We start from the raw sequence: 26430 nt of genomic DNA on the forward strand, positions 1-26430 counted from the left end.
TAATTGAAAACTTCCACAACAAAAGAGATACTGAAATTAAAATATGAATATAATGATATAATGAGTGGCCTAGTCAGTAATTTACTTTGGAAACTGCAACAAAAGCATTTCGAGTTTGGGGATAAACCTGGTATGTTGTTACCACGACAGCTGAAGGGTGTTCAAGCTACAAGGGCAATACATAGCATTAAATCCAAAACAGGAACTCTGTTAACTAACCCAATTGATATAAACCGTCGCTTTAGTGAGGTCTACAGTGAGTTATATTCGCTTAAGCATAATGTGTTACAATCTGATCTTAATGGCTTCTTTGACTCTCTCCCATTGCCTAAATTGAAGAACTCATTCCGGGATTATCTTGATTCTGAGTTTACTCTTCAGGAGGTTATCCAGGCTATACAATCATTCCCTGATGGCAAAACGGCACGACCTGACGGTTTCTGTCCAGAGTTCTATAAGACATTTTGCGACATTCTTGCACCACTTGTGCTTAAGATGCTGCGCAACTCAAAAGAAGAAGGAAAATTGCCTAAAACTTTATGTCAAGCCAATATTAATCTGTTCCTCTGCTCCTCAGCCTGATTGCAGCTTTTGGTAAATTATCAGGATATACCATTAATTGGTCAAAAAGTGAGTTTATGCCTCTCTCCAACAATAGCTCGCCAGAATTTCTGCAGCAAGTTCCATTCAAAGTAGTCAGGAATCATCTAAACTATCTCGGCTTGATTGTACCTAGAGATCCCAAATTAATATTTAAATTGAATTTCAATGAGTATCTGTCAGGTCTAAAGCAAAGCAAAGCATTGAATACTGGAAAACACTACATTTGTCAATGATTGGACGTATTAATTCAATTAAGATGATTTCTCTTCCTAAATTTTTATATTTATGTCAAAATCTCCCCATTTATCTTACAGCAGCCTTTTTCAAACAATTGGACTCAGTCATTCAGTCCTATATTTGGAATGGTAAAAGGGCTAGAATCTCTAAAGTGCATTTGCAGAAAACCAAGAGAGAAGAAGGGCGGGGTCTGCCAGTTTTTAGACATTACTACTGGGCTGCTAATATCAGAGCATTAATGTTCTGGCAGCAGGACTCCCCGGAGTCCTGCTAATCAGGCATCGACGTCCCCATTGTGGGTTAGACTAGAAGCTGAATTAGTGAAAAATTCCTCTCTGTCGGCTATGCTATTTACGAAGCTTGGAAAATTAGACACTTATAAAGGTCTGGGTTTTGTATTAAAACAAACCATCAGAATCTTGAATCAGATTGGAAGATTTTCCAGACACATCTGTACAGACGCCAATATGTTTTAATCATGATTTTATGCCTCCTTGGCAAGACAAGATTTATTATGACTGGAGAGACAAGGGTTTAGTGTCTATTAAAGATATGTATATTGATAACAAATTTTCATCATTTGGTCAACTAAAAGAGAAATATAATCTGCCACATTCACACTTTTATAGATATTTGCAGGTCAGGCATTACATTCATACTAAGTTTAAAGACTTTACAACTTTACATTCGGAGCACGGGATCTATGAAATACTCAAGAGCCAACCTGATTCCAGACATCTTATCACAAAAATCGTACAATTATTTGGTGACTCTATTGTAGTGCATACCGTTGAGATTAGGCAGGCTTGGAAGAAAGAATCGGGCATGAGGGTGCCCGATTCTATGTGGAGTAAGTGTCTGTCCAAAATTCATTCCTGCTCTATAAACAGTAGACATCAATTATTTCAATTTAAAATCCTCCACCGGTTACACTATTCTAAGGTCAGACTGCACAAGTTTTATCCTTCTATTTCCCCAATATGTGACAGGTGTAGACGAGCAGAAGGTACGTTGTTTCATGCCTTTTGGTCTTGTCCCTCATTAAGAGGCTTTTGGTTAAAAATATTTGACTGGTACTCCAAGGCATATATGAAACCTTTACAGCCTGAACCTGAACTTGTCATTTTTGGATGTTCTCCGACGTCAGAGCTACTTCCAGTTACATTGCAGGGGCCACTGGAACAAGGCCTGATTATTGCCAAGAGAATAATACTGAGGGAATGGAAGTCGCCCACCCCTCCTTCCTTTCAGTTGTGGGTAACAGACATGATGTTCATAATACAAATGGAAAGGTTCAGTAAATACTCAAAAGACTCTTTTCTGAATGTCTGGAACACTTTGCAAAAGCCAGACTGGGCAAAACTAGACTTGTAAACTTTCATTAATTTCAGGTTTTTGTGTATGTGTGTGTATATATGTATATGTAGATGTGTGTATGTGTGTGTATATATATATATATATATATATATATATATATATATATACATATACATATATATTAGGGGTGCAACGATACTCGTATCGATATTGAACCGTTCGATACAGTGCTTTCGGTTCGGTACGAATATGTATCAAACAATACTAAATTTTTAATTTATTTTATCGACTTTTCTTCTGACGATGCTGTCTGTGTTGAGCGCTCAGTGGATCTGCGCTCGACAGTGCAGCCTAGGCGGAGTAGTCGAACGCAGATTCACTGACCGCAGGGCAAGCTAGCGAGACAGAAGTTAAGCTCTCGTTGCAACATGGCAAACTGAACCTCTCCCACCCTCATTCAGATGTGGCGTTTGGAACTATTTTGGTTTTCATGTGACGTATGACCCTGAAGGTAAGGACAAAAGTAAAACAGTATGTTGGATGTGCCACGCAATGCTCAATTGGTGGGAACTAGTGCGTTAGCGCAGTTAGCTCGTTAACGTGTTGGCCGTCCAGCCCCATGCACGGGGCGATACGCGGTAGCTCGTTAGCGGAGATTTGCCGTGTTGTGGCATTGACGTCATTTCAATGAGATTAACGCTGACAGCACTAGTGGGAACACAACGAATATGACTGCACATTTATTCCGACATCATCCTGGTGCAAAGACAAGTGAAAGCAGACAAAAACAACAAGCACACCTGCTACAAACTTTACCTGAGTCATTTAGACAGCCGTTAGCACATGATTCTCCTTATGGGGACCTGATATGTTTAATATGCTGCTGAGAATATAGCCCAGAAGAAGCGTATAGTATAGCTTTTATTTTGGAAAGAGACATTTCTCTGTAATAAACTCTCTTTACCAAAGATGAGTGATTTCTCGATCAGATATATATATATAAACACCCAGCACGCCCCTGCGGGCGGTTTATCCTTCAAGCTCGGGTCCTCTACCAGAGGCCTGGGAGCTTGAGGGTCCTGCGCAGTATCTTAGCTGTTCCCAGGACTGCGCTCTTCTGGACAGAGATCTCCGATGTTATTCCCGGGATCTGCTGGAGCCACTCGCCTAGATTGGGAGTCACCGCACCTAGTGCTCCTATTACCACGGGGACCACCGTTACCTTCACCCTCCACATCCTCTCGAGCTCTTCTCTGAGCCCTTGGTATTTCTCCAGCTTCTCGTGTTCCTTCTTCCTGATATTGCTGTCATTCGGAACCGCTACATCGATCACTACAGCCGTCTTCTTCTGTTTGTCTACCACCACTATGTCCGGTTGGTTAGCCACCACCATTTTGTCCGTCTGTATCTGGAAGTCCCACAGGATCTTAGCTCGGTCATTCTCCACCACCCTTGGGGGCATTTCCCATTTTGACCTCGGGACTTCCAGGTTATACTCGGCACAGATGTTCCTGTACACTATGCCGGCCACTTGGTTATGGCGTTCCATGTATGCCTTGCCTGCTAGCATCTTGCACCCTGCTGTTATGTGCTGGATTGTCTCTGGGGCATCTTTACACAGCCTGCACCTGGGGTCTTGCCTGCCCACATGGAAAAGATATATATAAATCTTATAAAGTTTGTATCTGTTTTGTGTGAAACTTGTATGAAAAGCATACAAGAGTAAAAACAGATATAAGATCCCTTGAAAAATTATATAATGAAACTTGTATGTTTTGGATACTTGCTAAAACAATATATGAAAGTAATGAGAAAGTGGCCACTTTCATGAGTAAATCATGTAAGCCTTATATGATTTACTCATGAAAGTGGCCACTTTCATGAGTTAAGTCATATAAGTTTTTACTATTTCTTTTCCATATGGGTGGTGTGATAGACCCCAGCCTCTATGGATCTTGTACTCAGAGCTTGTTCTTGTGCTGCCATGATTAGTGCCTCTGTGCTATCTTTCAGTCCAGCTTTGTCCAGCCACTGGTAGGATTTCTGGATATCAGCCACCTCCTCTATCTGCCGGTGGTACATACCGTGCAGGGGCCTGTCCTTCCATGATGGTTCCTCGTCTCCCTCCTCTTTCTTGGGTTTCTGCTGCCTGAGGTATTCACTGAGCACGCTGTCAGTTGGGGCCATCTTCGTGATGTATTCTTGGAGTTTTGTTGTCTCATACTGGACTGTGGTGCTGACACTCACCAGTCCCCGGCCCCCTTCCTTCCGCTTAGCGTACAGCCTCAGGGTGCTGGACTTGGGGTGAAACCCTTCATGCATGGTAAGGAGCTTTCTTGTCTTTATGTCAGTGGCTTCTATCTCCTCCTTTGGCCAGCCTATTACCCCAGCAGGGTACCTGATCACGGGCGGGGTGTACGTGTTGATGGCCCGGATCTTGTTCTTACCGTTCAACTGACTCCTCAGGACTTGCCTGACCCTCTGCAGGTACTTGGTGGTTGCAGCTTTCCTAGCGGCCTCTTCATGGTTCCCATTCGCCTGTGGGATCCCCAGGTACTTGTAACTGTCCTCTATGTCTGCAATGTTGCCTTCTGGTAGTTCAATCCCCTCAGTTCTGACTACCTTCCCTCTCTTTGTTACCATCCGACTACACTTCTCCAGCCTGAACGACATTCCAATGTCATTGCTGTATAGCCTGGTAGTGTGGATCAGTGAATCGATGTCTCGTTCACTCTTGGCATACAGCTTGATGTCATCCATGTACAGGAGGTGGCTGACAACTGCTCCGCTCCGTAGTCGGTATCCATAGCCAGTCTTGTTAATGATCTCACTGAGGGGGTTCAGGCCTATGCAGAACAGCAGTGGGGACAGAGCATCTCCTTGGTAGATCCCGCACTTGATGGTGACTTGTGCTATGGGCTTGGAGTTGGCCTCTAGTGTTGTACGCCACATCCCCATTGAGTTCCTGATGAAGGCTCTTAGGGTCCCATTGATCTTGTACAATTCTAGGCATTCCAGTATCCAGCTGTGGGGCATTGAGTCATAGGCCTTCTTGTAATCAATCCAGGCAGTGCACAGGTTGGTCAGTCTGGTCTTGCAGTCTCGGCTGACTGTTCTGTCTACCAGTAGCTGGTGTTTTGCGCCTCTGGTATTCTTGCCAATTCCTTTCTGTGTCCCGCTCATGTATTGACCCATGTGCCTGTTCATCTTAGCCGATATGATGCCTGACAGGAGCTTCCATGTAGTACTGAGGCAGGTTATTGGTCGGTAGTTGGAGGGGACTGGTCCCTTCTTGGGGTCCTTGGGGATCAGGACCGTCCGACTTTCGGTTAGCCATTCCGGGTGTCCCTCGTTAACTAGCAGCTGGTTCATTTGTGCTGCCAGACGCTCGTGGAGTGCAGTCAGCTTCTTTAGCCAGTAGGCGTGAACCATGTCGGGCCCTGGTGCTGTCCAACTCTTCATACTGGAGACCCTTTCTTGGATATCTGCCACTGTGATGGTTACTGGACCCTGTTCAGGGAGGATGCTATGGTCTGCCCTCAGATCCACTAGCCACTGAGCATTGCCGTTATGGGTTGCGTCCTTCTCCCATATGCTCTTCCAGTATTGCTCCGTCTCCAGCCTTGGTGGTGCTGTTCTCTTATTATTGTTCCCTTGCCACTGAGAGTACACCTTTGCTGGTTCTGTGGAGAACAGCTGGTTTATTCTCCTGTCTTCTATCTCTCTGGTGTACCTCCTCAAGCGGCTGGCCAAGGCTGTGAGTCTTTGCTTGGCAGTTTCCAAGGCCTCAGGTATGGACAGCTTGTTGTATTTCTTATGCACCTTCTTTGTCGCACCTTTCTGCAACTCTGTTAGTTGGATAACCTCCCTCCGTGCTACTTTGATCTTGCCCTCTAGCCTCCTTCTCCATGGAGGGTACTGCCCCGTGTGGCTGTTCAACTTGTAGCCAAGCATCTCACTGATCACTGCTGCCGTATTGTAGATCAGCTTGTTAGTGTCGGTAATCGTGGTTGTAGGTATTGTCCGTAGTGCTGCATTAACATCCTCTAGCAGACCTTCTGAGGGTACTTCACGTAATCTTGGTAACCGGCTTCGGGGGATCCAGGTTTCAAGCTTGGCCATGATCCTATATTTCAGGTCAGTTCGTACAGTTTGTACTTATGTGGCAGCTATTTACTGACCTGACAAAGTTATTGGAAATGATTTCATGTCATGAATAACTCAAGTTGTTTTCCATGAAAACTGAAAGTGGGGAGATTCTCAAAAAATGAATGAGACGTGCATGACCTTCTATGACTCTGTGGTGGCCAGGTCTGGCAATGACGCCACTGTTTATGTTCCTATTTTCTTATTTTAGTTAGAAGACCCAAATGCCATGTTGCAATACTATACTGCTATGGTAGCCAGTTTCAAATGTAGTTTTGAAAGGTTTGTGAGTGTACACTTTATCCAAAACCTAGTGACGGTTTACTCATCATTGCCAGTGGATTGCTGTATCTCAGGAGGTAGAGCAGGTCAAAACAAATTGAATGTAACAGGTAAAGGAGACTTTACTCACCTAGATTTTTACGCACACCCACAGCACATAGTGTGGTAAAGGTCGGCCAAGATTTTGACCACATGTCAGAAACTGGTTCAAAATTGGACTGAACTCACTTGAACTCTGACTTTGTCTGCACTTAGAACTATCACAAGACATTAAAACAAAACATCGGGCATTGATGACATTGAAAGAACCACTTCTGAGCCGGATCTCCTTACTCCAAGGACCATCCACTACTTCTTACATCACACCTGAGTTCACCTGTGGGAAAGCACAGCGCCTAATCCCATGAATAGTTCTTTGAATTCAGGATGACTTGGGAACTAATCTTGAGTGATTACTGACTTATCTGACTAAAGCTAATGAACCAGAGAAATTCTGAAGTCTTAAACATCCCAGGGATGTCTGAATTTGTGTCTGCACCTGCAACCTGACCTGCCAGTGAAGTGGGAGTTTAAAAGCACACGGCTGAGACGCCAAAACACACTTGGGAATGTTCATGTGTTGACAATATGTGATTAGAAAATGAATTATTCAAAACGGAAAGTTCTGTCATGCTGGGAAATCGATCCCCCACCTTTTAGCTCTCAAACCAGAAACACTAGCCAGGAGGCTAGGCTAAAGCTAAGGTTATGGCCTAACTCGGCAGTGAAGTGGGAGTTGTAAAACACATGGCTGAGACACCAAAACACACTTGGGAATGTTCACGTGTTGACAATATGTGATTAGAAAGTGAATTATGAAAAATTGAAAGTGCTGCCATGCTGGGGAATCGATCCCGGTTCGCTATCTCCCAAACCGGAAACATTAGCCGGTAGGTTAGGCTAAAGCTAAAATGATAGCCTGGCCGACCCTGTCTAAGTCCAGCTTTTTGTTTTTTGTTTTTTTTCTCTGTCTTTATTTCAGGTAATAACAAGTATAATATATGGAGGAGACAATGTATTGCAAAATCAAAATACAATGTAACGGCGTGTCAAATTAAACAGTTAAGATACATATCAACATTAAAAGGGGAGATAAGAAAAGGAAATAAAAAATAAATTAAAGGAAAAAATAAAAAATGAAAAAAATGAAAAAGCGAGAGCTACAGTGACATTTAATAATTAAACAAGGACATTAAACATATTACAAACATTTACAGTTTTTAAAGCTTTCTTGTTGTGAGATGAACAAATTGTATTCACATAGAGTTCAATTTCTTTCCTAAAAGTGAGAAAGTGAGGTTCCTTGCTTGAGAACTTACATTTATGGATGTGGTATTTGGCGAGGAGTAAAATCAGATTAATGAGGTAAAAAGCAAAAGCAGCAACTAAAGTCAGTGTAACCAAAAAACACATGTTGGTAAAAAAGCACAAAATTTGATAAGATATTCTTAGAGATGAAACTAGCGATATCTTTCCACAAATTCACACCTTTACAAGAGGAGAAACAAACCTGACCTAAAGGAGTTTCTCAGGACAGGGCGGGACAAGAACAGGAGTGAGGAGCCAGTGGTATTTCTAAACAACATGGACAGACCAGACGGTATGGCATCAAAAACAATACAAAACTCCCTTGGGGATACTGGGATGTTATATCTGGATAGGAACTCTGAGTAACTGTATAATAAGCCTGCGGGATTGAATAGTTGACTCACCAGAAGAATACCATTATTAAACCAGTTTTCAAAGAACAGCGACTTATTCTTGTAAAGAGTGTTATAGTTGTTCCAAATATAAAACCTTTGTGAAGAAAAGTTATGTTTATAGTTTAAGGACTATGCCAAAAGCGCTTGTTGATGAAAGTTTGAGAGTTTAATTGTGATTTTCTAAATATTGTACTTGCAGAGTAGCTGAGATGTTTTTTAATCCAATTTATTTTGAAAGTGTAATTTAGGGAGCTGAAATCTATCAAATCTAAGCCACCATTGTTATAATTGTTCATAACTACGGATTTGCAAATGTAGTGAATTTTGTTTTTCCACAGAAAATTAAATAATATTTTATCAACAGATTTGCATGTGGAGTTATTGACATGTAAAGATTGAGCAGCATAGGTCAGACGAGACAAACCCTCGGCTTTGGTGAGCAGTGTTCTACCATTTAGGGACAAATTCCTTTGCAACCAATTGTTGAGGACATTTTGAGTTTTATTGATGATAGGGTTAAAGTTTAGAGCGTTCCTAGAATTCATATCCTTGGTAATAATGATTCCCAAATATGTTATGCAACTTTTCACTGGGATACCGGAAACATAGGACACGGTACACTTGTTCACTGGTAGCAGTTCACACTTATTGAGGTTTAGGAAGAGGCCCGATGCTCTGGAGAAAGACTCAAGGGTGCTGATTGCAACTGAAACCTGAGAAACATCTTTAAGGAAGAGCACTGTGTCATCTGCCAGCTGACTGATAAAAATCTTTCTTCCTGAGGTCTAAGTCCAGCTTTGCAACTCCAGCCAGGTCACATGACACAGGGGTGTGCTCTGATGTCAGCAGGCAGGTCAGTGGATCCCTCTGGTGATGGATATATGGCAGTGAAACAGGAGGAGGCCTGAGAACAGACAGCAGGCTTAACTAGCAGGACAAAGTAGCATGTAGTACTTGAAGGAGTCATCACAGCCAATCAGTTCTCAGGAAAATGGAACATCACATAAATATTTCTCTTCTTTGATTTTCATCAATGTATTTCCTTTGATATATTTTCTGTCAATACTTCTGCCTGATTAGAAGCACATAGGCAGTTCCTGTCACTACCCTAACCCCCTAACCCTCTACAATAAAATAATGTAAAGGCTGCCCTCTCTGCCCTCCCACTAGCTGACCTAACTGACACAAGTAAACTGTGCTAAGATACCTTACATGGACTAAGGTTCTTGGTCACATACATATAGATTTGCTTGGCTGTAGAAATCCATGCCATGAAGCTCCCAGTGCACATTTTTGATGTTTCTGTTTGTGGCAGAGGAGGTTTTGGAGCTCTGCAGAAACTGTAGGGAGTCCTGAGGTTTCTACCCTCTGAAATGTCAGTGTGCATCTCAGATGTGTTTTTGTCATCAGGGATGATGTGACGTACCAGCCAATCCATCACCGCACTCAGCTGCAAAACTGTGACGCAATCTGCTGTGGTGGCATTAAAGTCCTGCCAGTTTACAGCGGCTGATTTGGTCCCTAAAATCTAGAGAGTAATTATTCATGGTAAGGAATTCATGTGGACACTAAGCGTGTGGGCAGGCAAGGACATTTAAACAGTGAGGCTGACAACCTACCATTTCTTCGTGTGACTGCTTCTGGTCTAAAAGGGACTCCAATGCCAAAATTGATAAATTTGACACATAGAAATGCTGGATGATCAGGCGATGTGTCAAACACAATATTGTCTGGCTTAATGTCTTCTTCAAAGTCCTCTACAGAGAGACAAAACAAATGGAATTTAACAGGTAAACTCACCTAGATATTTACGCACACCCACAGCACGTGGTGTGGTAAAGGTCGGCCAAGATTTTGAACACATGTCAGAAACTGGTTCAAAATTGGACTAAACTCACTTGAACTCTGACTTTGTCTGCACTTAGAACTATCACAAGACATTAAAACAAAACATCGGGCATTGATGACATCACAGGAATCTAACATTCTAATCTATGCAAACTGTCTCCAAGGCTACATAATATCAAATTAAATCATAGCAAAGGAGTAAAAAGCAGGATCAGTCTTAGGGTGTATGTTACATGTTTGCCAGTTTGGATGAGTGAGTGCAATACTTCATCAGCCTGTGTTGTAGCAACCTGTTGAACCTGCTGGGAAACTTTTCTTTGTCCACTCTGCCCCAAACTTCACATGCTCCATAAAAGTTGAGGCCCAGAGACCTCTGCATAGTTATTAGCATTAGGTTATCAGTATCATCTGATATATATATATAGATGCAAATCTCATGGTCCACTACATTCCAAATGTGCTCTGTTGGGTTGAGAGCTGGTGACTCTGGAGACCCGAGTACAGGGAACTCACTGTCATTTTAAGGGAACTGCATATTTAGTCTTTTTCGGACTACTCTCTGTAAATCATACTTGTGCTGGAAATTTAAACAGTTCAGCAGTTTCTGAAACACTCAGATCAGCCAATGTGGCACCAACACCCACACCACGATCAAAGTGATTTCAATCACCGTCACTGATCGCTACATGCTGAAATGCATGGGCTATTGCCATCTGATTGGCTGATTACATTTTGGATTAAATAGTTGAACGGGTGTACCTAACAAAGTGGCCGTAAGTATGTTTACATAGACGCAGTGTTAGGGAGTAACGGCATACATGTACCGGCGTTATGCATTTAAAATACAAAACACAAGTGACTGTATTCCATTACAGTTAATAATTAGAATACAGTTACTTCTAAATAAATGGATTACACGATGCTCTTTTCCTGTTTCATATGTTAGGCTATACTCTAATTTTGTTAATTTCATGCATTGCCGGAAACCCAAACAAAACACCCAATAAGAGGCTCTCTAGTGTAAGTGTCCTGGTAATGTTGGTGGCTTACACAATGGACCCAGCAACCGAGCTGCTCAGCTATAAAGACTCCACCTCCAATCTAAAGAAACATCTGGAAGTACATTCTTTTTGACCGAATATGACCAAAATCTCATATCCCAATATAAGACGTTTCTCGTCCCGATAATGATAAAAATGACAAAATAGTGCTTTTTCTGTAAATTCTGTGAATGTCGGGCAACTTGACTTCTGTGAAGTGTTTTCAGTTGGGTGTCGTGTACCTGGAGTTGAGTATTTTGACCAATGCATGAAACTATATATTTTTAGATATATGTTGTAACGGTCGCCATTTTCTTTCTGAGTATTTATTACATGGCGTGTTGTGGGGAAAAGCCTGTTCTAACGTTTGAGTCTAAGGTTTATTTTGAGCACCTGACGGCTCTTTTTTGCTTCTCATCTATAAACTCTCTCCACAAACTTTCACATGATTCTTGCGTAGGTGGTCAAAGAGGTTTGTCGTGTTTGAGTCCATGGTGGGGACCGGTCTGGGCATAATTTCCATAGTAGAGTTTTCTGATCCGTGTCAGACTTTTCATAACCAAACCATGTCCATGCAACAGGGGGAGCCCCTCATTTAGGAAAAACATCCTCAATTTGTTTTGACTGGTCCTTCTGTTTGGAGCTACCAGGTTCTGCCTCATCTTTATTGATAGCCAGTGAAGATGAAACCAATGAAAAAATATTGCTGTTAAAAATGTATTTTGTGACACCACAAACCAAACAACAGCATACAACTTTAAACTATAGATGTTTTTATTTCATCATCTGATATATTTCTTCATATTGCACAGCCCTAACGTAAGCCTTCTACAACTACCTTGTTTTAGTTGTTGTAGGTTGTCTAGGTTATGACCCACTTCAGAATCTTTGATGTACTATTGCTGTGTGACTCATTACTATTACTGAAGGCTGCATTACAACCTGCTAGCTGCAAATAATCATGTGCAGTTCTGAAAGCAAACAGAAAGAAAACATATTACTGATACAGAAATTGTTTTCTATACGAGATCGCTGCAAAAACTGCAACCTTACCTAATGTCCACCATACTGCTACTCATTTTACATCACAATTTTACTTTTATTGATTTACTTGGTATTGCTTTCAGAACTGCACATGATTATTTGTAACTAGCAAGTTGTTACTGCTATCAATTAAGTCTAACAGTCTAAAATCTATGAACTAACTTTAGCTAACACCAGCTGTTAGCTCGGTAAATGGTAAATGGACTGATTCTTATATAGCGCTTTTCTACTCTCTCGGAGCACTCAAAGAGCTCTATACAACATGCCACATTCACCCAATCACACCCATTCTCACAAGCACTTTATCTATACTTAGTGCTATCTAACTACATTCACACACATTCATACTCCGATGGATGCATCGGAGAGCAACTTGGGGTTAGTATCTTGCCCAAGGATACTTGACATGCAGACTGGAGGAGCCTGGGATCGAACCACCAACCTTCCGATCAGTAGGTGACCTGCTCTACCTCCTGAGCTACAGCCACCCCAACTTGGCTAGTAGCCTTCAGTTATAGCAATAATTCACACGGCATGTAGTTGTAAAAAGCATAAAAATATATAAAGTACCAAAGTATACCAAAGTATTTAGAATATGTTATTCACATTGAGTAACTTAACGGAATACGTTACAAACTACGTTTGGGCCATGTATTCTGTAATCTGTAGTGGAAAACATTTAAAAGTAACCTTCTCAACACTGCACAGATATAACTGCATACACTTTACTGTCCCGCAACCCCCACACCTCCACAAATTTACACACCTGTATTGTGTGACTTTACCCCGGGTCTGATATTAAGCAGTCTTAGCTGACGGATCTCTTCCTCATAACGGACGATCGTTTTTTCAAACTCTGAGAAGATTTTTTCTGCAGCAGAAGTTAATCTCTCCTTGATAAACTCTCTCAGATGCTGAATTATTATTATTAGACATTATTGCAACAACAACCGATACCGCCAAAACCAACGTCTTCAAATTTAACTCGGGATCGCGACGGGATTGCTCAATGGCGCCATTGACGCTATTCTTCTTCTACTGAATTTACGGTAGGCTGGAGGTTAGTGATGTGCAGATCGATCCTGAAATATCGATTCCTCCGATACCAATCATTTATGTTCTAGAATTGATTCTCACATTAAAATATCAATATTTTAGTAATTTAGGGTAAATTTGTTGTGGTTTGCGATACATGTGGCAAAAAAAGTGCTCCAAGAGTGAGGTGTTGTGGCCATACTAGGGAGACATTCAAAAGGGCTGTTGGGGGGGGGGCATCCTGATAATAATGAATTGCAGTCCAGCCTGGAAGTAATAAATAAAAAAGCCTGGAAGTGAAAAATGAACTAGTTTTTCAGCGTCACTAAGAGACAGGATATTTCAAATTTTAGAGATGTTGCGCAAATGGAAGAAAGCAGTCTTACATATTTGTTTAATATGTGCGTTGAAGGACATATCTCGGTCGTCTCGGTCATTGTGTCCTTGGGCAAGACACTTCACCTACCGCCTACTGGTGTTGGCCAGAAGGGCCGATGGCGCGATATGGCAGCCTCGCTTCTGTCAGTCTGCCCCAGGGCAGCTGTGGCTACAACTGTAGCTTGCCTCCACCAGTGGGTGAATGTGTGTGTGAATGGGTGGATGACTGGGTGTGGGGTCCCTAGGGGGACTAGTAAAAGCGCTATACAAATACAGGCCATTTACCATTTACCATATCCTGGTCAAAAATGACTCCAAGGTTCCTCACAGCGTTATTGGAGGCCAAGGTAATGCCATGTAATAGCGAGAAACGCACTAACGTGGTGAAATAAAGCGTTTTTCATTAACTTCATAAAGATAGATCTAACCTTCGATAGAAGACTCAGACACATATTTACGGCTTTGCCTTATAGAATTCAGCATTCAGCATTTTGAGCGCCATGTACCACATAAAATTGGTTCGAGGAAGGTAAGCACAACCAGAATTCCTAAATAAGGCGCACCGGATTATAAAGTGCACTGTTGATTTTTGAGAAAATGAAAGGATTTTTATAAAAAGGAAGTCTTACGTGGGTCAGTCTGCTTCCTCTGCAATTAACTGAAGTGAAGAGACACTGAGATTACTCACATGAAATTAGAGACCACACAAATCCAGTCGTATTAAAGTTAAAGTCAAATTTATTTGTATAGCACATTTAAAACAACTGTTGAACAACATTTAAGATAATCAAAAAAGATTTTTATCTCTATAAATGCACGACAAAAAAATAAGAAAAAGAAGCATGAAATGAGAAGATTTGAGTAAGAAACAAGACAAAAGTAGTGCAAAATCATTCTGATTTAAAAACCAAGGAACAAAAGTGGGTTTTCAGATGCGTTTTGAAAGTGTCTAATGTTGACGAGGCCCTGACATGAAGGGGCACTTTGTTACACAATTTAGGAGCAGTCACAGCAAAGGCCCAGTCGCCTCTGTGCTTTAATCTGGACCTCAGGACAGCTAGGAGCATTTGATCTGCAGGCCTCAGTGATCTTGCAGGGGTGTACCAATTTAAAAGATCATAAACTTATGAGGGTGCTAACACGTGCAACGCCTTAAAAACGAATAATAAAATCTTAAAATCAATTCAAAAACTAACTGGGAGCCAGTGTAAGGATGCTAGTATGTGAGATATGCTGTCTAGTCGTGCCAGTTAGTAACCATGCTGCAGCTTTTTGGACCAGCTGCAGGCAGCTAACTGATGACAGACTGACAGCTGAGTATAGACTATTACAAAAGTTGAGGTGAGATGAAATGACAGCATGGATAGCTCTCTCAAAGTCTCTAAAACCTCCCTTTCTCACTCACTATGTATTAACAGACCTCTCTGTATTGAATCATATCTGTTATTAATCTCTGTCTCTCTTCCACAGCATGTCTTTTATCCTGTCTTCTTTCTCTCACCCCAACCGGTCGCAGCAGATGGCCGCCCCTCCCTGAGCCTGGTTCTGCCGGAGGTTTCTTCCTGTTAAAAGGGAGTTTTTCCTTCCCACTGTCGCCAAAGTGCTTGCTCATAGGGGGTCATATGATTGTTGGGCTTTTCTCTGTATCTATGAAGCGCCTTGAGGCGACATTTGTTGTGATTTGGCGCTATATAAATAAAATTGAATTGAATTGAATTAAAACAGAGGAATTGCTTCACTTTTGCAAGTAGCCAGAGGTGAAGGAAACGAGTCTTGATTACAGCATTAATCTGTTTATCAAAGGTTAGATTACTGTCTGTGATGGACAAGAGGAGTCACAGGAATTATCAGAAACATAGGGTTTCCATTTATTTAACCCAAAAATTATATTTACAAAAGTAATAAATGTTGAGCTCATAAAAGAGGTCAAAGAAACAAAACTAAACTCAGGCAAAGAACTGCAAACTTACCAAGTGACTGCCCAAACAAACATAACTGACCTAAACAGGAAATGACACACATGGATATATATAATGGCTGATCAGGAACTAAAGTGTGTTATTGTGTTCAAATGAAAAAATGAAAATATACAAGAGTTACCGACTTTAGAGTGTGGCCATGGGTTTGGCCATCACACTGTCAAAAATCACTTCTAGGGTCCTCGCAAAGTGTTTTTTAAAAATAAATTCTTAAGGGCCCGCAGCTGTTGTGGTTACAGGGTCCAAACACAAAGACCTCTATTTTCTGTTCATTAAAGTTTAAAGCCGTCAGTGCCTTAACATCCTCCGAAAAATCTAGCAAACGCTTCAGAGGACTCACAGACTTACGTTTCAGTGGTAGATAAATCTGTGGATTGTCTGCCTAACAAATTTAATGTAATTTTAACAAATTTAACATAACGAATTTCATCCTGATTATTTCTCATTTTACTTATTAAACAGATTGAGACCAGAAACACAAACCCTATGAAAAAGGCAACACATGGCTCCAGCACTCATTCAACAGAAAACTACCAAAGTATTTATGTGTTCAGCCTGCAGGTCAAACAGGGATGTAAAAAAGGCATACAGAGCCTAATGCAATCAAAACAGGAAATTCAAAAACAACAAAACAAAAGCGCTCATCCTTTGGCTTCTCAGCAGTGGCCGATAACTGATAATGGCATTTCAGTGAGAAGGCAAACCACAATGCATATATATATCTATAAAAACACTAATGTGTAGTTGAAAGTGCCTTCTGGCTTGCTTTGAATGAAACATGAGGCCATGCCATGTGGTATGATTACAGCATATCATCATCTTCTCCTCCTCCGTACATGTTGGCCAGTTTCTTGAAGCGAGGGCCCCACTCACTGAGGCAGTCATAGTTCTGGTCTCCACTGCTTGAAGAGTTCAAAGAGGAGAGACTTCCTGCATCAGAACCACCTCCCTCGTAGTCAAATACCATCTGGGAGTCATAAGGGGGTGCTGTTGGGTCATTGTCTGCAGCCTTCAGGTTCTGAGGGAGGAGCAAAGATAACTTTTCTAGAAATTTTACACAACTTGTTTTGGTTACCTTACATATCCTGGATAAAAATAACAGAATAATGAATGTGGAAGTTATTAAAGCCCAGACATGATGTACAATTGACATACACATCTATCCACATCCATGCCTCTATCGTCTGCTAGCAGAGAAGCCCAGACTTCCCTCACCAGCCACCATCTCCAGCTCATTCTCTCTGGTGCCCAAGGCGTCCTCCTGGTAGGAGATGCCTTGAACAACTCGCCAGGGGGAAACCTAGTTTTGTAACCATGCTTGAATAAGTTTCAAGGTACTTTAGAATCTCACTCACATCTTCAATGAAGTTGTTCATGTCTTCTGGGTTGGTGGGCCGAGGCCGGTACTGAGGAGCAGACATGAAGTTTGGCACCACGTTACTTCTTAACACCTCAGGCCGGTTGTCCAGACCACGGTGGAGAACACTCAAGTCATAGTCCTGATAGAAAGTGATTTAATGATGCATTATTATATGGAATATTTAATGCTGTACTTCTGCAATCCACACTCTTCATCCACTCACTGCTTTCGGCCTGTTGTGTACTCATACTTTTCTATCACTAAAAAGCCTGGGTCAAATCACTGAAATAATACAGCAAATTTAATCAGCCTTTTAAAACTCTCCGTTTTTCTTTTTGGCATTTCGCCCAACTCCCCTCCTTTTTCATCCAGGCTTGGGAACAGCAATGGCAGAATTCTCCAGTACTCCAATAAACACAGTGACATATTTACCAAGGTTTTCTGCTCCTGCGTGTGCAGCTTTGATTACTTTGTACTTGTGTAAATGTGTAATCGTGTAAATGTGTCCATTTACCTGATCATCCTCTCCACCTCCTTCTTCATCATAGTAATAGATGTTGTCCCTGACACCATCATCTAGCAGGAGTGGCTTGTTTTTGTCCTTTTTCCTCTGTTTAGCAAACAGCAGCATTAGCAGCACCAGCGCTGAACACAGAGAGCAAAGTTTAGCACTCAGTAATCAACCAAAACCTAATTAGCTGTGAAAGGAAAGAAATGCTCTGACCTGAGACTACAGATGTGTGACTCACCGAGCAGCAGGATGGCTCCAAGTATTCCGAGGATAAGGGGCAGGTTGCTGCCACCTATACCACGGCCTAAGCATGTCGCCTCTGCTCCCTTGCCCTTGCAGTGGCAAACTTCAGCTTTGATGATGCTGTCCAGCTCCAGGCCATGCTTGTCTGCCACTCTTAGTATAATACTGTAATCTCCACTGGGCAGCTCAGTGGCTAAATTTAAGATGACCCCTGTTCCTGAAATAAACAAGTCAGCAGAAATATAGCTTTATAGTTCTGTGTTGATGGATTTGTTGTGTTACATATTTTTGAAAATGAGATATCTCAATAAAGCCAATCATCCTTCTTTTAAGTATGTTGTGTTAGGGTTTCTTTTCTGGCAGTACTCACTCTCCTCACACAAGCACCAATCACTCTAATCTCAGTGATGAAAACTGAATCATGTATGAGCTAAACTTTAGCCTTTGGAAGGAAGCAGCCCTGATGTTCACAACAGGAAATATTTTTGTTATCGCAAAAGAACACAGCTGATAAAATATCAGTGAAATTTATGTACCAAAATATTTCAAATTCTGGCCATCTTATTGGACAGCACAAGTTTGTACTTGTCACATGTTAGCAGTGTACATACTGGAGTCGTTCATCCTAGCGGTCCAGTTGGTCTTTGACATGCCCTGTAAAGACACCGAGTACGGAGGTCCAAATTCTGGTCCGTCTTTATCTGTTACTGACAGCAGCTGAGGAGCTGGATCCTTGTTGCACACCTGAGGAAACACAAGGTCACAGTGAAGCTTTTCTTCATGCTGATGACCATCCTGTAGTTGGAAATCTTACAAACACACCCATCCTGCACCACAATTTCTGCACCAGAAATCTCGAAGCACAGGTCGAGGGGGCGGTGTGGCAGCAATTTTTCACACCAGTCTATTAATTAATGAAAGACCAAGACAGACTTTTAATTCATTTGAAAGCCTGATGCTTAGCATTGTCCACCCCAGCTGTGAAACTCAGAAACCAGTCTTACTTGTTATCATCTATCGTCCACCTGGGCCTTACACAGAGTTTTCTGTCTGATTTCTCAGACTTTATATCTAATTTAGTTCTGAGCTCAGATAAAATAATTATTGTGGGTGATTTTAACATCCATGTAGATGCTAAAAATGACAGCCTCAACATGGCATTTAATCTGTTGTTAGATTCAATTGGTTTCTCTCAAAATGTAAAAGAACCCACCCACCACTTTAATCACACTCTAGATCTTGTTTTAACATATGGCATAGAAACTGAACATTTAACAGTGGTTTCCTGAAAACCCTCTCCTGTCTGATCATTTCTTGATAACATTTACATTTACAATAATTGATTACGCAGCAGTGGAGAGTGGACTTTATCAAAGTAGATGTCTTTCTGAAAGCGCTGTAACTAAGTTTAAAGAATATAATCCAGCCACTGTTATCATCGTCAATGCCCTGTACCAACACAGAGCAGAGCAGCTATCTGAACGCTACCCCAACAGAGGTCGATTATCTTGTTAATAATTTCACCTCCTCACTACGTACGACTCTGGATACTGTAGCTCCAGTGAAAACTAAGGTCTCTAATCAGAAGTACCTGACCCCGTGGTATAATTCTCAAACACGTACCCTAAAGCAGATGACTCGTAATCTGGAGAGGAAATGGCGTGTCACAAATTTAGAGGATCATCATTTAGCCTGGAGAAATAGTTTGTTGCTTTATAAGAAAGCCCTCCGCAAAGCCAGAACAGCTTACTACTCATCACTGATTGAAGAAAATAAGAACAACCCCAGGTTTCTCTTCAGCACTGTAGCCAGGCTGACAAAAAGTCAGAGCTCTTTTGAGCCAACCATCCCTTTAACGTTAACTAGTGATGACTTCATGAACTTCTTCACAAATAAAATTTTTATCATTAGAGAAAAAATTACCAATAATCATCCCACAGATGTAATATTATCTACAGCTACTCTTAGTTTCATTGATGTTAAGTTAGACCTCTTTTTTTCCAATCGATCTTTCTGAGTTAACTTCAATAATTACTTCCTCCAAACCATCAACGTGTCTTTTAGACCCCATTCCTACAAAACTGCTCAAAGAAGTCCTGCCATTGATTAATTCTTCGATCTTATATATGATCAACCTATCTCTAATAATCGGCTATGTACCACAGGCCTTCAAGGTGGCTGCAGTTAAACCTTTACTCAAAAAGCCATCTCTAGACCCAGCAGTCTTAGCTAATTATAGGCCAATCTCCAACCTTCCTTTCATATCAAAAATCCTTGAAAGAGTAGTTGTCAAACAGCTAACAGATCATCTGCAGAGGAATGGTTTATTTGAAGAGTTTCAGTCAGGTTTCAGAGTTCATCACAGCACAGAAACAGCTTTATTGAAGGTTACAAATGATCTTCTTATGGCCTCTGACAGTGGACTCATCTCTGTGCTTGTCCTTCTTGACCTTAGTGCAGCATTCGATACTGTTGACCATAATATTCTATTAGAGCGATTAGAACATGCTGTAGGTATTACAGGTATTGCACTGCAGTGGTTTGTATCATATCTATCTAATAGACTCCAATTTGTGCATGTAAATGGAGAGTCCTCTTCACACACTGAGGTTAATTATGGAGTTCCACAGGGTTCGGTGCTAGGACCAATTCTGTTTACATTATACATGCTTCCCCTAGGCAGCATCATTAGAAGACATAGCATACATTTTCACTGCTATGCAGATGACACCCAGCTCTATCTGTCCATGAAGCCAGATAACACACACCAATTAGTTAAACTGCAGGAATGTCTTAAAGACATAAAGACTTGGATGGCCACTAACTTTCTGCTTCTTAACTCAGATAAAACTGAGGTCATTGTACTCGGCGCTGAAAAGCTTAGAAATATGGTATCTAACCAGATTCTTACTCTGGATGGCATTACCTTGGCCTCCAGTAACACTGTGAGGAACCTTGGAGTCATTTTTGACCAGGATATGTCCTTCAACGCACATATTAAACAAATATGTAAGACTGCGTTCTTCCATTTGCGCAACATCTCTAAAATTAGAAATATCCTGTCTCAGAGTGACGCTGAAAAACTAGTTCATGCATTTATTACTTCCAGGCTAGACTACTGCAATTCATTATTATCAGGATGTCCAAAAACTCACTGAAAAGCCTTCAGTTAATCCAAAATGCTGCAGCAAGAGTACTGACAGGGACTAGAAGGAGAGAGCATATTTCTCCTGTTTTGGCTTCCCTTCATTGGCTTCCTGTTAAATCCAGAATTGAATTCAAAATCCTGCTCCTCACATACAAGGTCTTAAATAATCAGGCCCCATCTTATCTTAATGACCTTGTAGTACCATATCACCCTATTAGAGCACTTCGCTCCCGCTCTGCAGGCCTACTTGTTGTTCCTAGAGTATTTAAAAGTAGAATGGGAGGGAGAGCCTTCAGTTTTCAGGCCCCTCTTCTGTGGAACCAGCTTCCAGTTTGGATTCAGGAGACAGACACTATCTCTACTTTTAAGATTAGGCTTAAAACCTTCCTTTTTGCTAAAGCATATAGTTAGGGCTGGACCAGGTGACCCTGAATCCTCCCTTAGTTATGCTGCAATAGATGTAGGCTGCCGGGGGATTCCCATGATGCATTGAGTCTTTCCTTTCCAGTCACCTTTCTCACTCACTATGTATTAACAGACCTCTCTGTATTGAATCGTATCTGTTATTAATCTTTGTCTCTCTTCCACAGCATGTCTTTATCCTGTCTTCCTTCTCTCACCCCAACCGGTCGCAGCAGATGGCCGCCCCTCCCTGAGCCTGGTTCTGCCGGAGGTTTCTTCCTGTTAAAAGGGAGTTTTTCCTTCCCACTGTCACCAAAGTGCTTGCTCATAGGGGGTCATATGATTGTTGGGCTTTTCTCTGTATCTATGAAGCGCCTTGAGGCGACATTTGTTGTGATTTGGCGCTATATAAATAAAATTGAATTGAATTGAATTGAATTGACAATTAGACAAATTCAACACAAAACGACTCTTGAGCTATTGGAAATAAGACACACCGTGATTTCACGCTCTTCAATAAATGGAGCATTGTCATTGACATCTTCCAGCAGAATGATCAGAGTGCCAGTTCCTGTAGCTGGGACTGCATCTGGTCACAGAACAAACACATCAGGAGACCAAAATGTATTTAAATAAAATCTGTATTATTGCTCAAAAACTTTGCTCTGGACTGATTCTTATAACTAACATTTGGCTGTTAAACATAAACAAATGAAGGCAGAGCAATTAAGGGCTACAATGTTATTAGCTATGAGCATCCAAGGGACATCAGTTTGTACTGGAATTTTGTTTAAGGAGAAGAAAAAAACTTCAGGGAAATAACACACTTTCATATCACTATTATTTTGCTACTGAGAACTTCAGACCAGCTATTGCAGCTTTTACACCGATTTTAGATGTGATATCCAATTTAAGCTTGAGCCTCTGTTTTTTTTTTTTTAGATACACATCGTTTTGATACTTATGAATATCAAAATAGTATAATCAACAGAAAGTATTGATTTTTAATCATTTCTCATGAAAACTGTTTTAATGTCTTTATTATGAAAGTGAATTAGATGATAATACCGCAGATGTGTTAAAATATATTTCTTTCAATTCAGCTCAAAATAAAATGAGGTCAGTCAGCTGAAACCTGTCTGAGGCACCTTTTTTGTGCTTGTACTGCACATCTCTCTTTTTGTGAGAACCAACAGTATTCACCCATCATACTCAATTTTCCCTGATATTGGTTGCATGAATGCTTCACAATCTGATCATTTAGTTGGCCTCAGTTTCCTTTTGAACTCAATGTCAAGTATGAGTTCACAGATTTCAGGACAAATCTAATTTTAGCTTCACTTTTCTAAAGACAGAACATATTTCTTGAAACAAAACGTATTTCCTAAATGCTGAAACGCGCTGCTGTTTCTGTCCAGTCATCTTCGTTGTTCAGTACTTGGAACATCATACTGTAAACCAGGATGTGTTAGACAAAAACAGTTTTCAGATTCTTAGTCAGCAAGTTCCTGAAGTAAAGGTGAAGGAATCCCAGAAGCAAAACTCTTGTTGACCAGTGTAATTATTCATACACTTGTAGTTTAATAAAATCATATCAGTGGTCATTGTGTATGGGAGTCAAATGATGATAATAGTTTGCAGCAGTCTTAACTCCCACCTACCATCATCATATGCACCAATGTTTGCGATGTATCTATTGTTTGTGACAAAAGGAGCTTCTCTGTCCATGAGTCTTCCCACTTTAATAAGGCCTGTGTCCTTGTCCACATTCAGCCAGCCTGCAGGGTCATTAATTATTTTGTACCTGCACAAGACACAGAAAGATGGTAATACTGTGCAGGCAGGGTGATTACAATTAGCATGTTTCACAATATGGCACAATGTGTTATTTGATTTTTGACATAGACTTACTTTTTCCTTAGGCTAAATACACAGTGACAGGTTAGGCGCAGAATGCAATTCAATTCAGTATTATTTATATTGTGATAAATCACAGCAACAACAGTCAATTTAAGTTGCAAAACCTCATGAAACACATTAACTGTCACAGGGTTCCTGTATCCTACCAGTGCTACCCCTGAGCTCATTAGTAGACACACCTATTAATCAGGTTTTTACGGCTGAAGGGTAACAAAAATGCTTTTCTTCAGAAAAAGAAATAAAAAACAGAGAAAAAAATAGAAATAATAATAATATTAATAATGGCTTTTAAGACCTTACTGATAACGATAATCCAAAGTAGTATTAGGACCACAGAAATGAAAAAAAAAAGTCAGTGATTATTTTGAGAAAAATGTTAAATTTCGAGCCCAAAAAAATCACGAGGGAGGTGTGGTCTGTGGCTCTGCTGCAGAGGGGGTTTGGTTTAGCAGGCCCAAGGGACAGTACAAGAGAGGCTGGCAGGGCAGCTGAAAACATTTCAGTTATTTTAGGGGCATCAGGACCAGAAGGACGATAAACGTCATGGGGCTTCAGCAGCAGACCTTGAGTTTATTTAAGATGCTGAAGGCAGGAATCTAATTTAACAAAAAAATTATTGGAGGCCGGAAAAAACAAAGGCAAAAGCGCACTGAGATAAACTAACTAAAAATCTAAACTGGGAATAAACTATGATTAACTGTGACTTTAGATCATAAACATGAATCTGAAACGGTGCATGTGGAAAAGAAAAACATGAACATGCACCTGAGCAGAAAGCATGGAAACAACCAACCAATAGCCATTATTACTAAAGGTTATCTTTGACAGCTGGCAATAGTCACAAACACAAAACCACAAGCTACTTGCTGCAATGCAATAACAGCTATTAAAACAATATATTTCCCTGATGAAAATAATTACAGAGTAATAGAAGAAGTGAATGTGTGTGAATGGGTGAGTGACTGAATGTGTAAAGCGCTTTGGGGTTCTTAGGGACTAGTAAAGCGCTAAACAAATACAGACCATTTAAGAAGAATTCAGAAAAAATCCCAAGAAAGCTAGAATGCTTGATGTTGGGCCAGGGGCTATTATAATGGGGTCGGGCCCCATGTCCTTGAATTGATTGGTTTGTCTTGGATAGACATGGTGGTAGTGGAATCTTCCCCTGGTCACGTGACAGGCCACTTTCCATGGTGAGATACTGAGAGAGGTTTTGAAAGAGAACGTCTTCTGAGCCTGGTAAAGGAGAGAGACAAGTTGGAGCTGAAGGTGCCAGATTCCACCATTCCTGCCTTGTGGTGAAGAAAGATGGGTCTATGGTTCTGTGTTGACTGAGGTGTCGGAATTTGATGCTTATCCCATCTACATGTCTATGTTGACATGACATCATCATGCAGATTTGTCAGCTCTGGAGCCATCATGCAAATCTCCCATTCCATTCCATCCCAACAGCGTGCCATTGGATTGAAATCTCGTGACTGTGGAAGCAACTTGAGTACAGTGAACTCACTGCCTTGTTCAAGAAACCAGTTTGAGATTATCTAAGCTTTGAGATATGGTCTGTGGTCCTGCTGGAAGCATCAATAAGAAGGCAGGTACACTGAAGGGAGGGACATGTAGCAGGCTGTGTAATTTATGTTATTGACAAATTCTGTTCCTTTCAACAGAAACAAAACTCTTTGGACCAGAAAATATTCTTCCAATCTTTGTTTGTCCAGGTGTGGTGTAAACTGTAGCCTCAGTTATCTGTTCTTAGCTAACAAATGACCCAGTCACCCAGTTTGATCTTTAACTGCTGTAACCCATCTGCTTTAAGGTTGAATGTGCTGTGCATTTAGAGATGCTGCTCTGCATATGAAGGTTATCCAAATCTACAAGGGGTGCAACAATACATGTATCGATATTCAACTGTTCGATACAGTGTTTTCGGTTCGGTATGCATATGTATCGAACAATACAACATTTTTTATTTATTTTGTCAACTTTTCCTCTGACGATGCTGTCTGTGTTGAGCGCTCAGTGGATCTGCGTTCGACTACTCCGCCTGGGCTGCACTGTCGAGTGCATATCCACAGAGCGCAACGGAAGCTAGCAAGACAGAAGCTAAGCTCGTTGAAACATGGCAACTGCCTCAACGCTACCCGAAATTGAACCTCCCCCACCCTCATTCAGATCTGGCGTTTGGAACTATCTTGGTTTTCATGTGAAGCATGACCCTGATGGTAAGGGCATCATGGACAAAAGTAAAACAGTATGTCGGATGTGCCACACAATGCTCAATTGGTGGGAACTAGTGCATTAGTGCAGTTAGCTTGTTAACGTGTCGACGCCGTCCAGGGCAATCCGCGGTAACTTGTTCACGGAGATTTGCCACGTTATGGCGTTAATGTAATTTTAACGAGATTAACGCTGACAGCACTAGTGGGAACACAACGAATATGACTGCACATTTACTCCGACATCATCCTAGTGCAAAGACAAGTGGAAGCAGACAAAAACAACAAACACGCATGCTACAAACTTTAGCCGAGTCATTTAGACAGCCGTTAGCACATGATTCTCCTTATGGGGACCTGATATGTTTAATATGTTGCTGAGAATATAGCCCAGAACAAGCGTATAGTATAGCTTTTATTTTGGAAAGAGCCATTTCTCTGTAATAAACTCTCTTTTCCAAAGATGAGTGTTTTCTCGATCAGATAGATTTATTATTTTATTACTTTGTTGTTTCAGCAACATTAAACTTAAAAACTGTACTTTTGAGTTAAAATATATATTTATAATTTTAATAAATGACAAATTAAAAAGGCATGAACATTTTTTTGTATCAAAAACATATCGAACTGTGACACCAAAGTATCGAACCGAACCGAACCGTGAATTTTGTGTATCGTTGCACCCCTAATATCTACATATGAATCTCTAGTGGTAGTTTGAGTCAAGGCTAGTTTCCTATGAGCTCAAAGCAGTCTGGCCGTTCTCCCCTGATATCAAGAAAACATTAAGAAAACAATTAAACTTTTCAAGCCCGTCTGTCAACTTGTTGGGTGCTAAAAAGGAAATTCTGACTAATACTAGGGGTGTTTTATAGTGTGGTTTTTTTTTTTCAATATTACGAAAGTAATGTAATGTTTGCTTATGAGGTTGGTGACACATTTTTTGTTTACCTTTTTACTTCAAATGTTGTTTGAAGTA

At 40.9% G+C, this 26430-nt stretch overlaps 1 protein-coding gene across 3 annotated transcripts in view; it reads right to left on the reverse strand.

Annotated features, from left to right (window-relative positions):
* Positions 1-14430: 14430 nt before the first annotated feature.
* LOC146504894 (B-cadherin-like) overlaps positions 14431-26430 on the reverse strand; it is a 74422-nt gene continuing 62422 nt past the window's right edge. For 2 of the 3 annotated variants that reach the window (XM_085182339.1, XM_085182341.1), the window contains exons 12-19: positions 22977-23119; positions 21813-21904; positions 18377-18509; positions 17761-17982; positions 17526-17656; positions 17007-17150; positions 15396-16669; positions 14431-15060 (exon numbers count right to left, since the gene is read on the reverse strand). In XM_085182339.1, coding sequence (XP_085038465.1) covers positions 16454-16669; positions 17007-17150; positions 17526-17656; positions 17761-17982; positions 18377-18509; positions 21813-21904; positions 22977-23119 — 1081 coding nt within the window. In that variant the 3' untranslated portion in view covers positions 14431-15060; positions 15396-16453. The other variant, XM_085182340.1, reaches the window with a different exon arrangement.

This window comes from Neolamprologus multifasciatus, chromosome 13, assembly GCF_963576455.1.
Source record: "Neolamprologus multifasciatus chromosome 13, fNeoMul1.2, whole genome shotgun sequence".
Lineage (NCBI taxonomy): Eukaryota > Metazoa > Chordata > Actinopteri > Cichliformes > Cichlidae > Neolamprologus > Neolamprologus multifasciatus.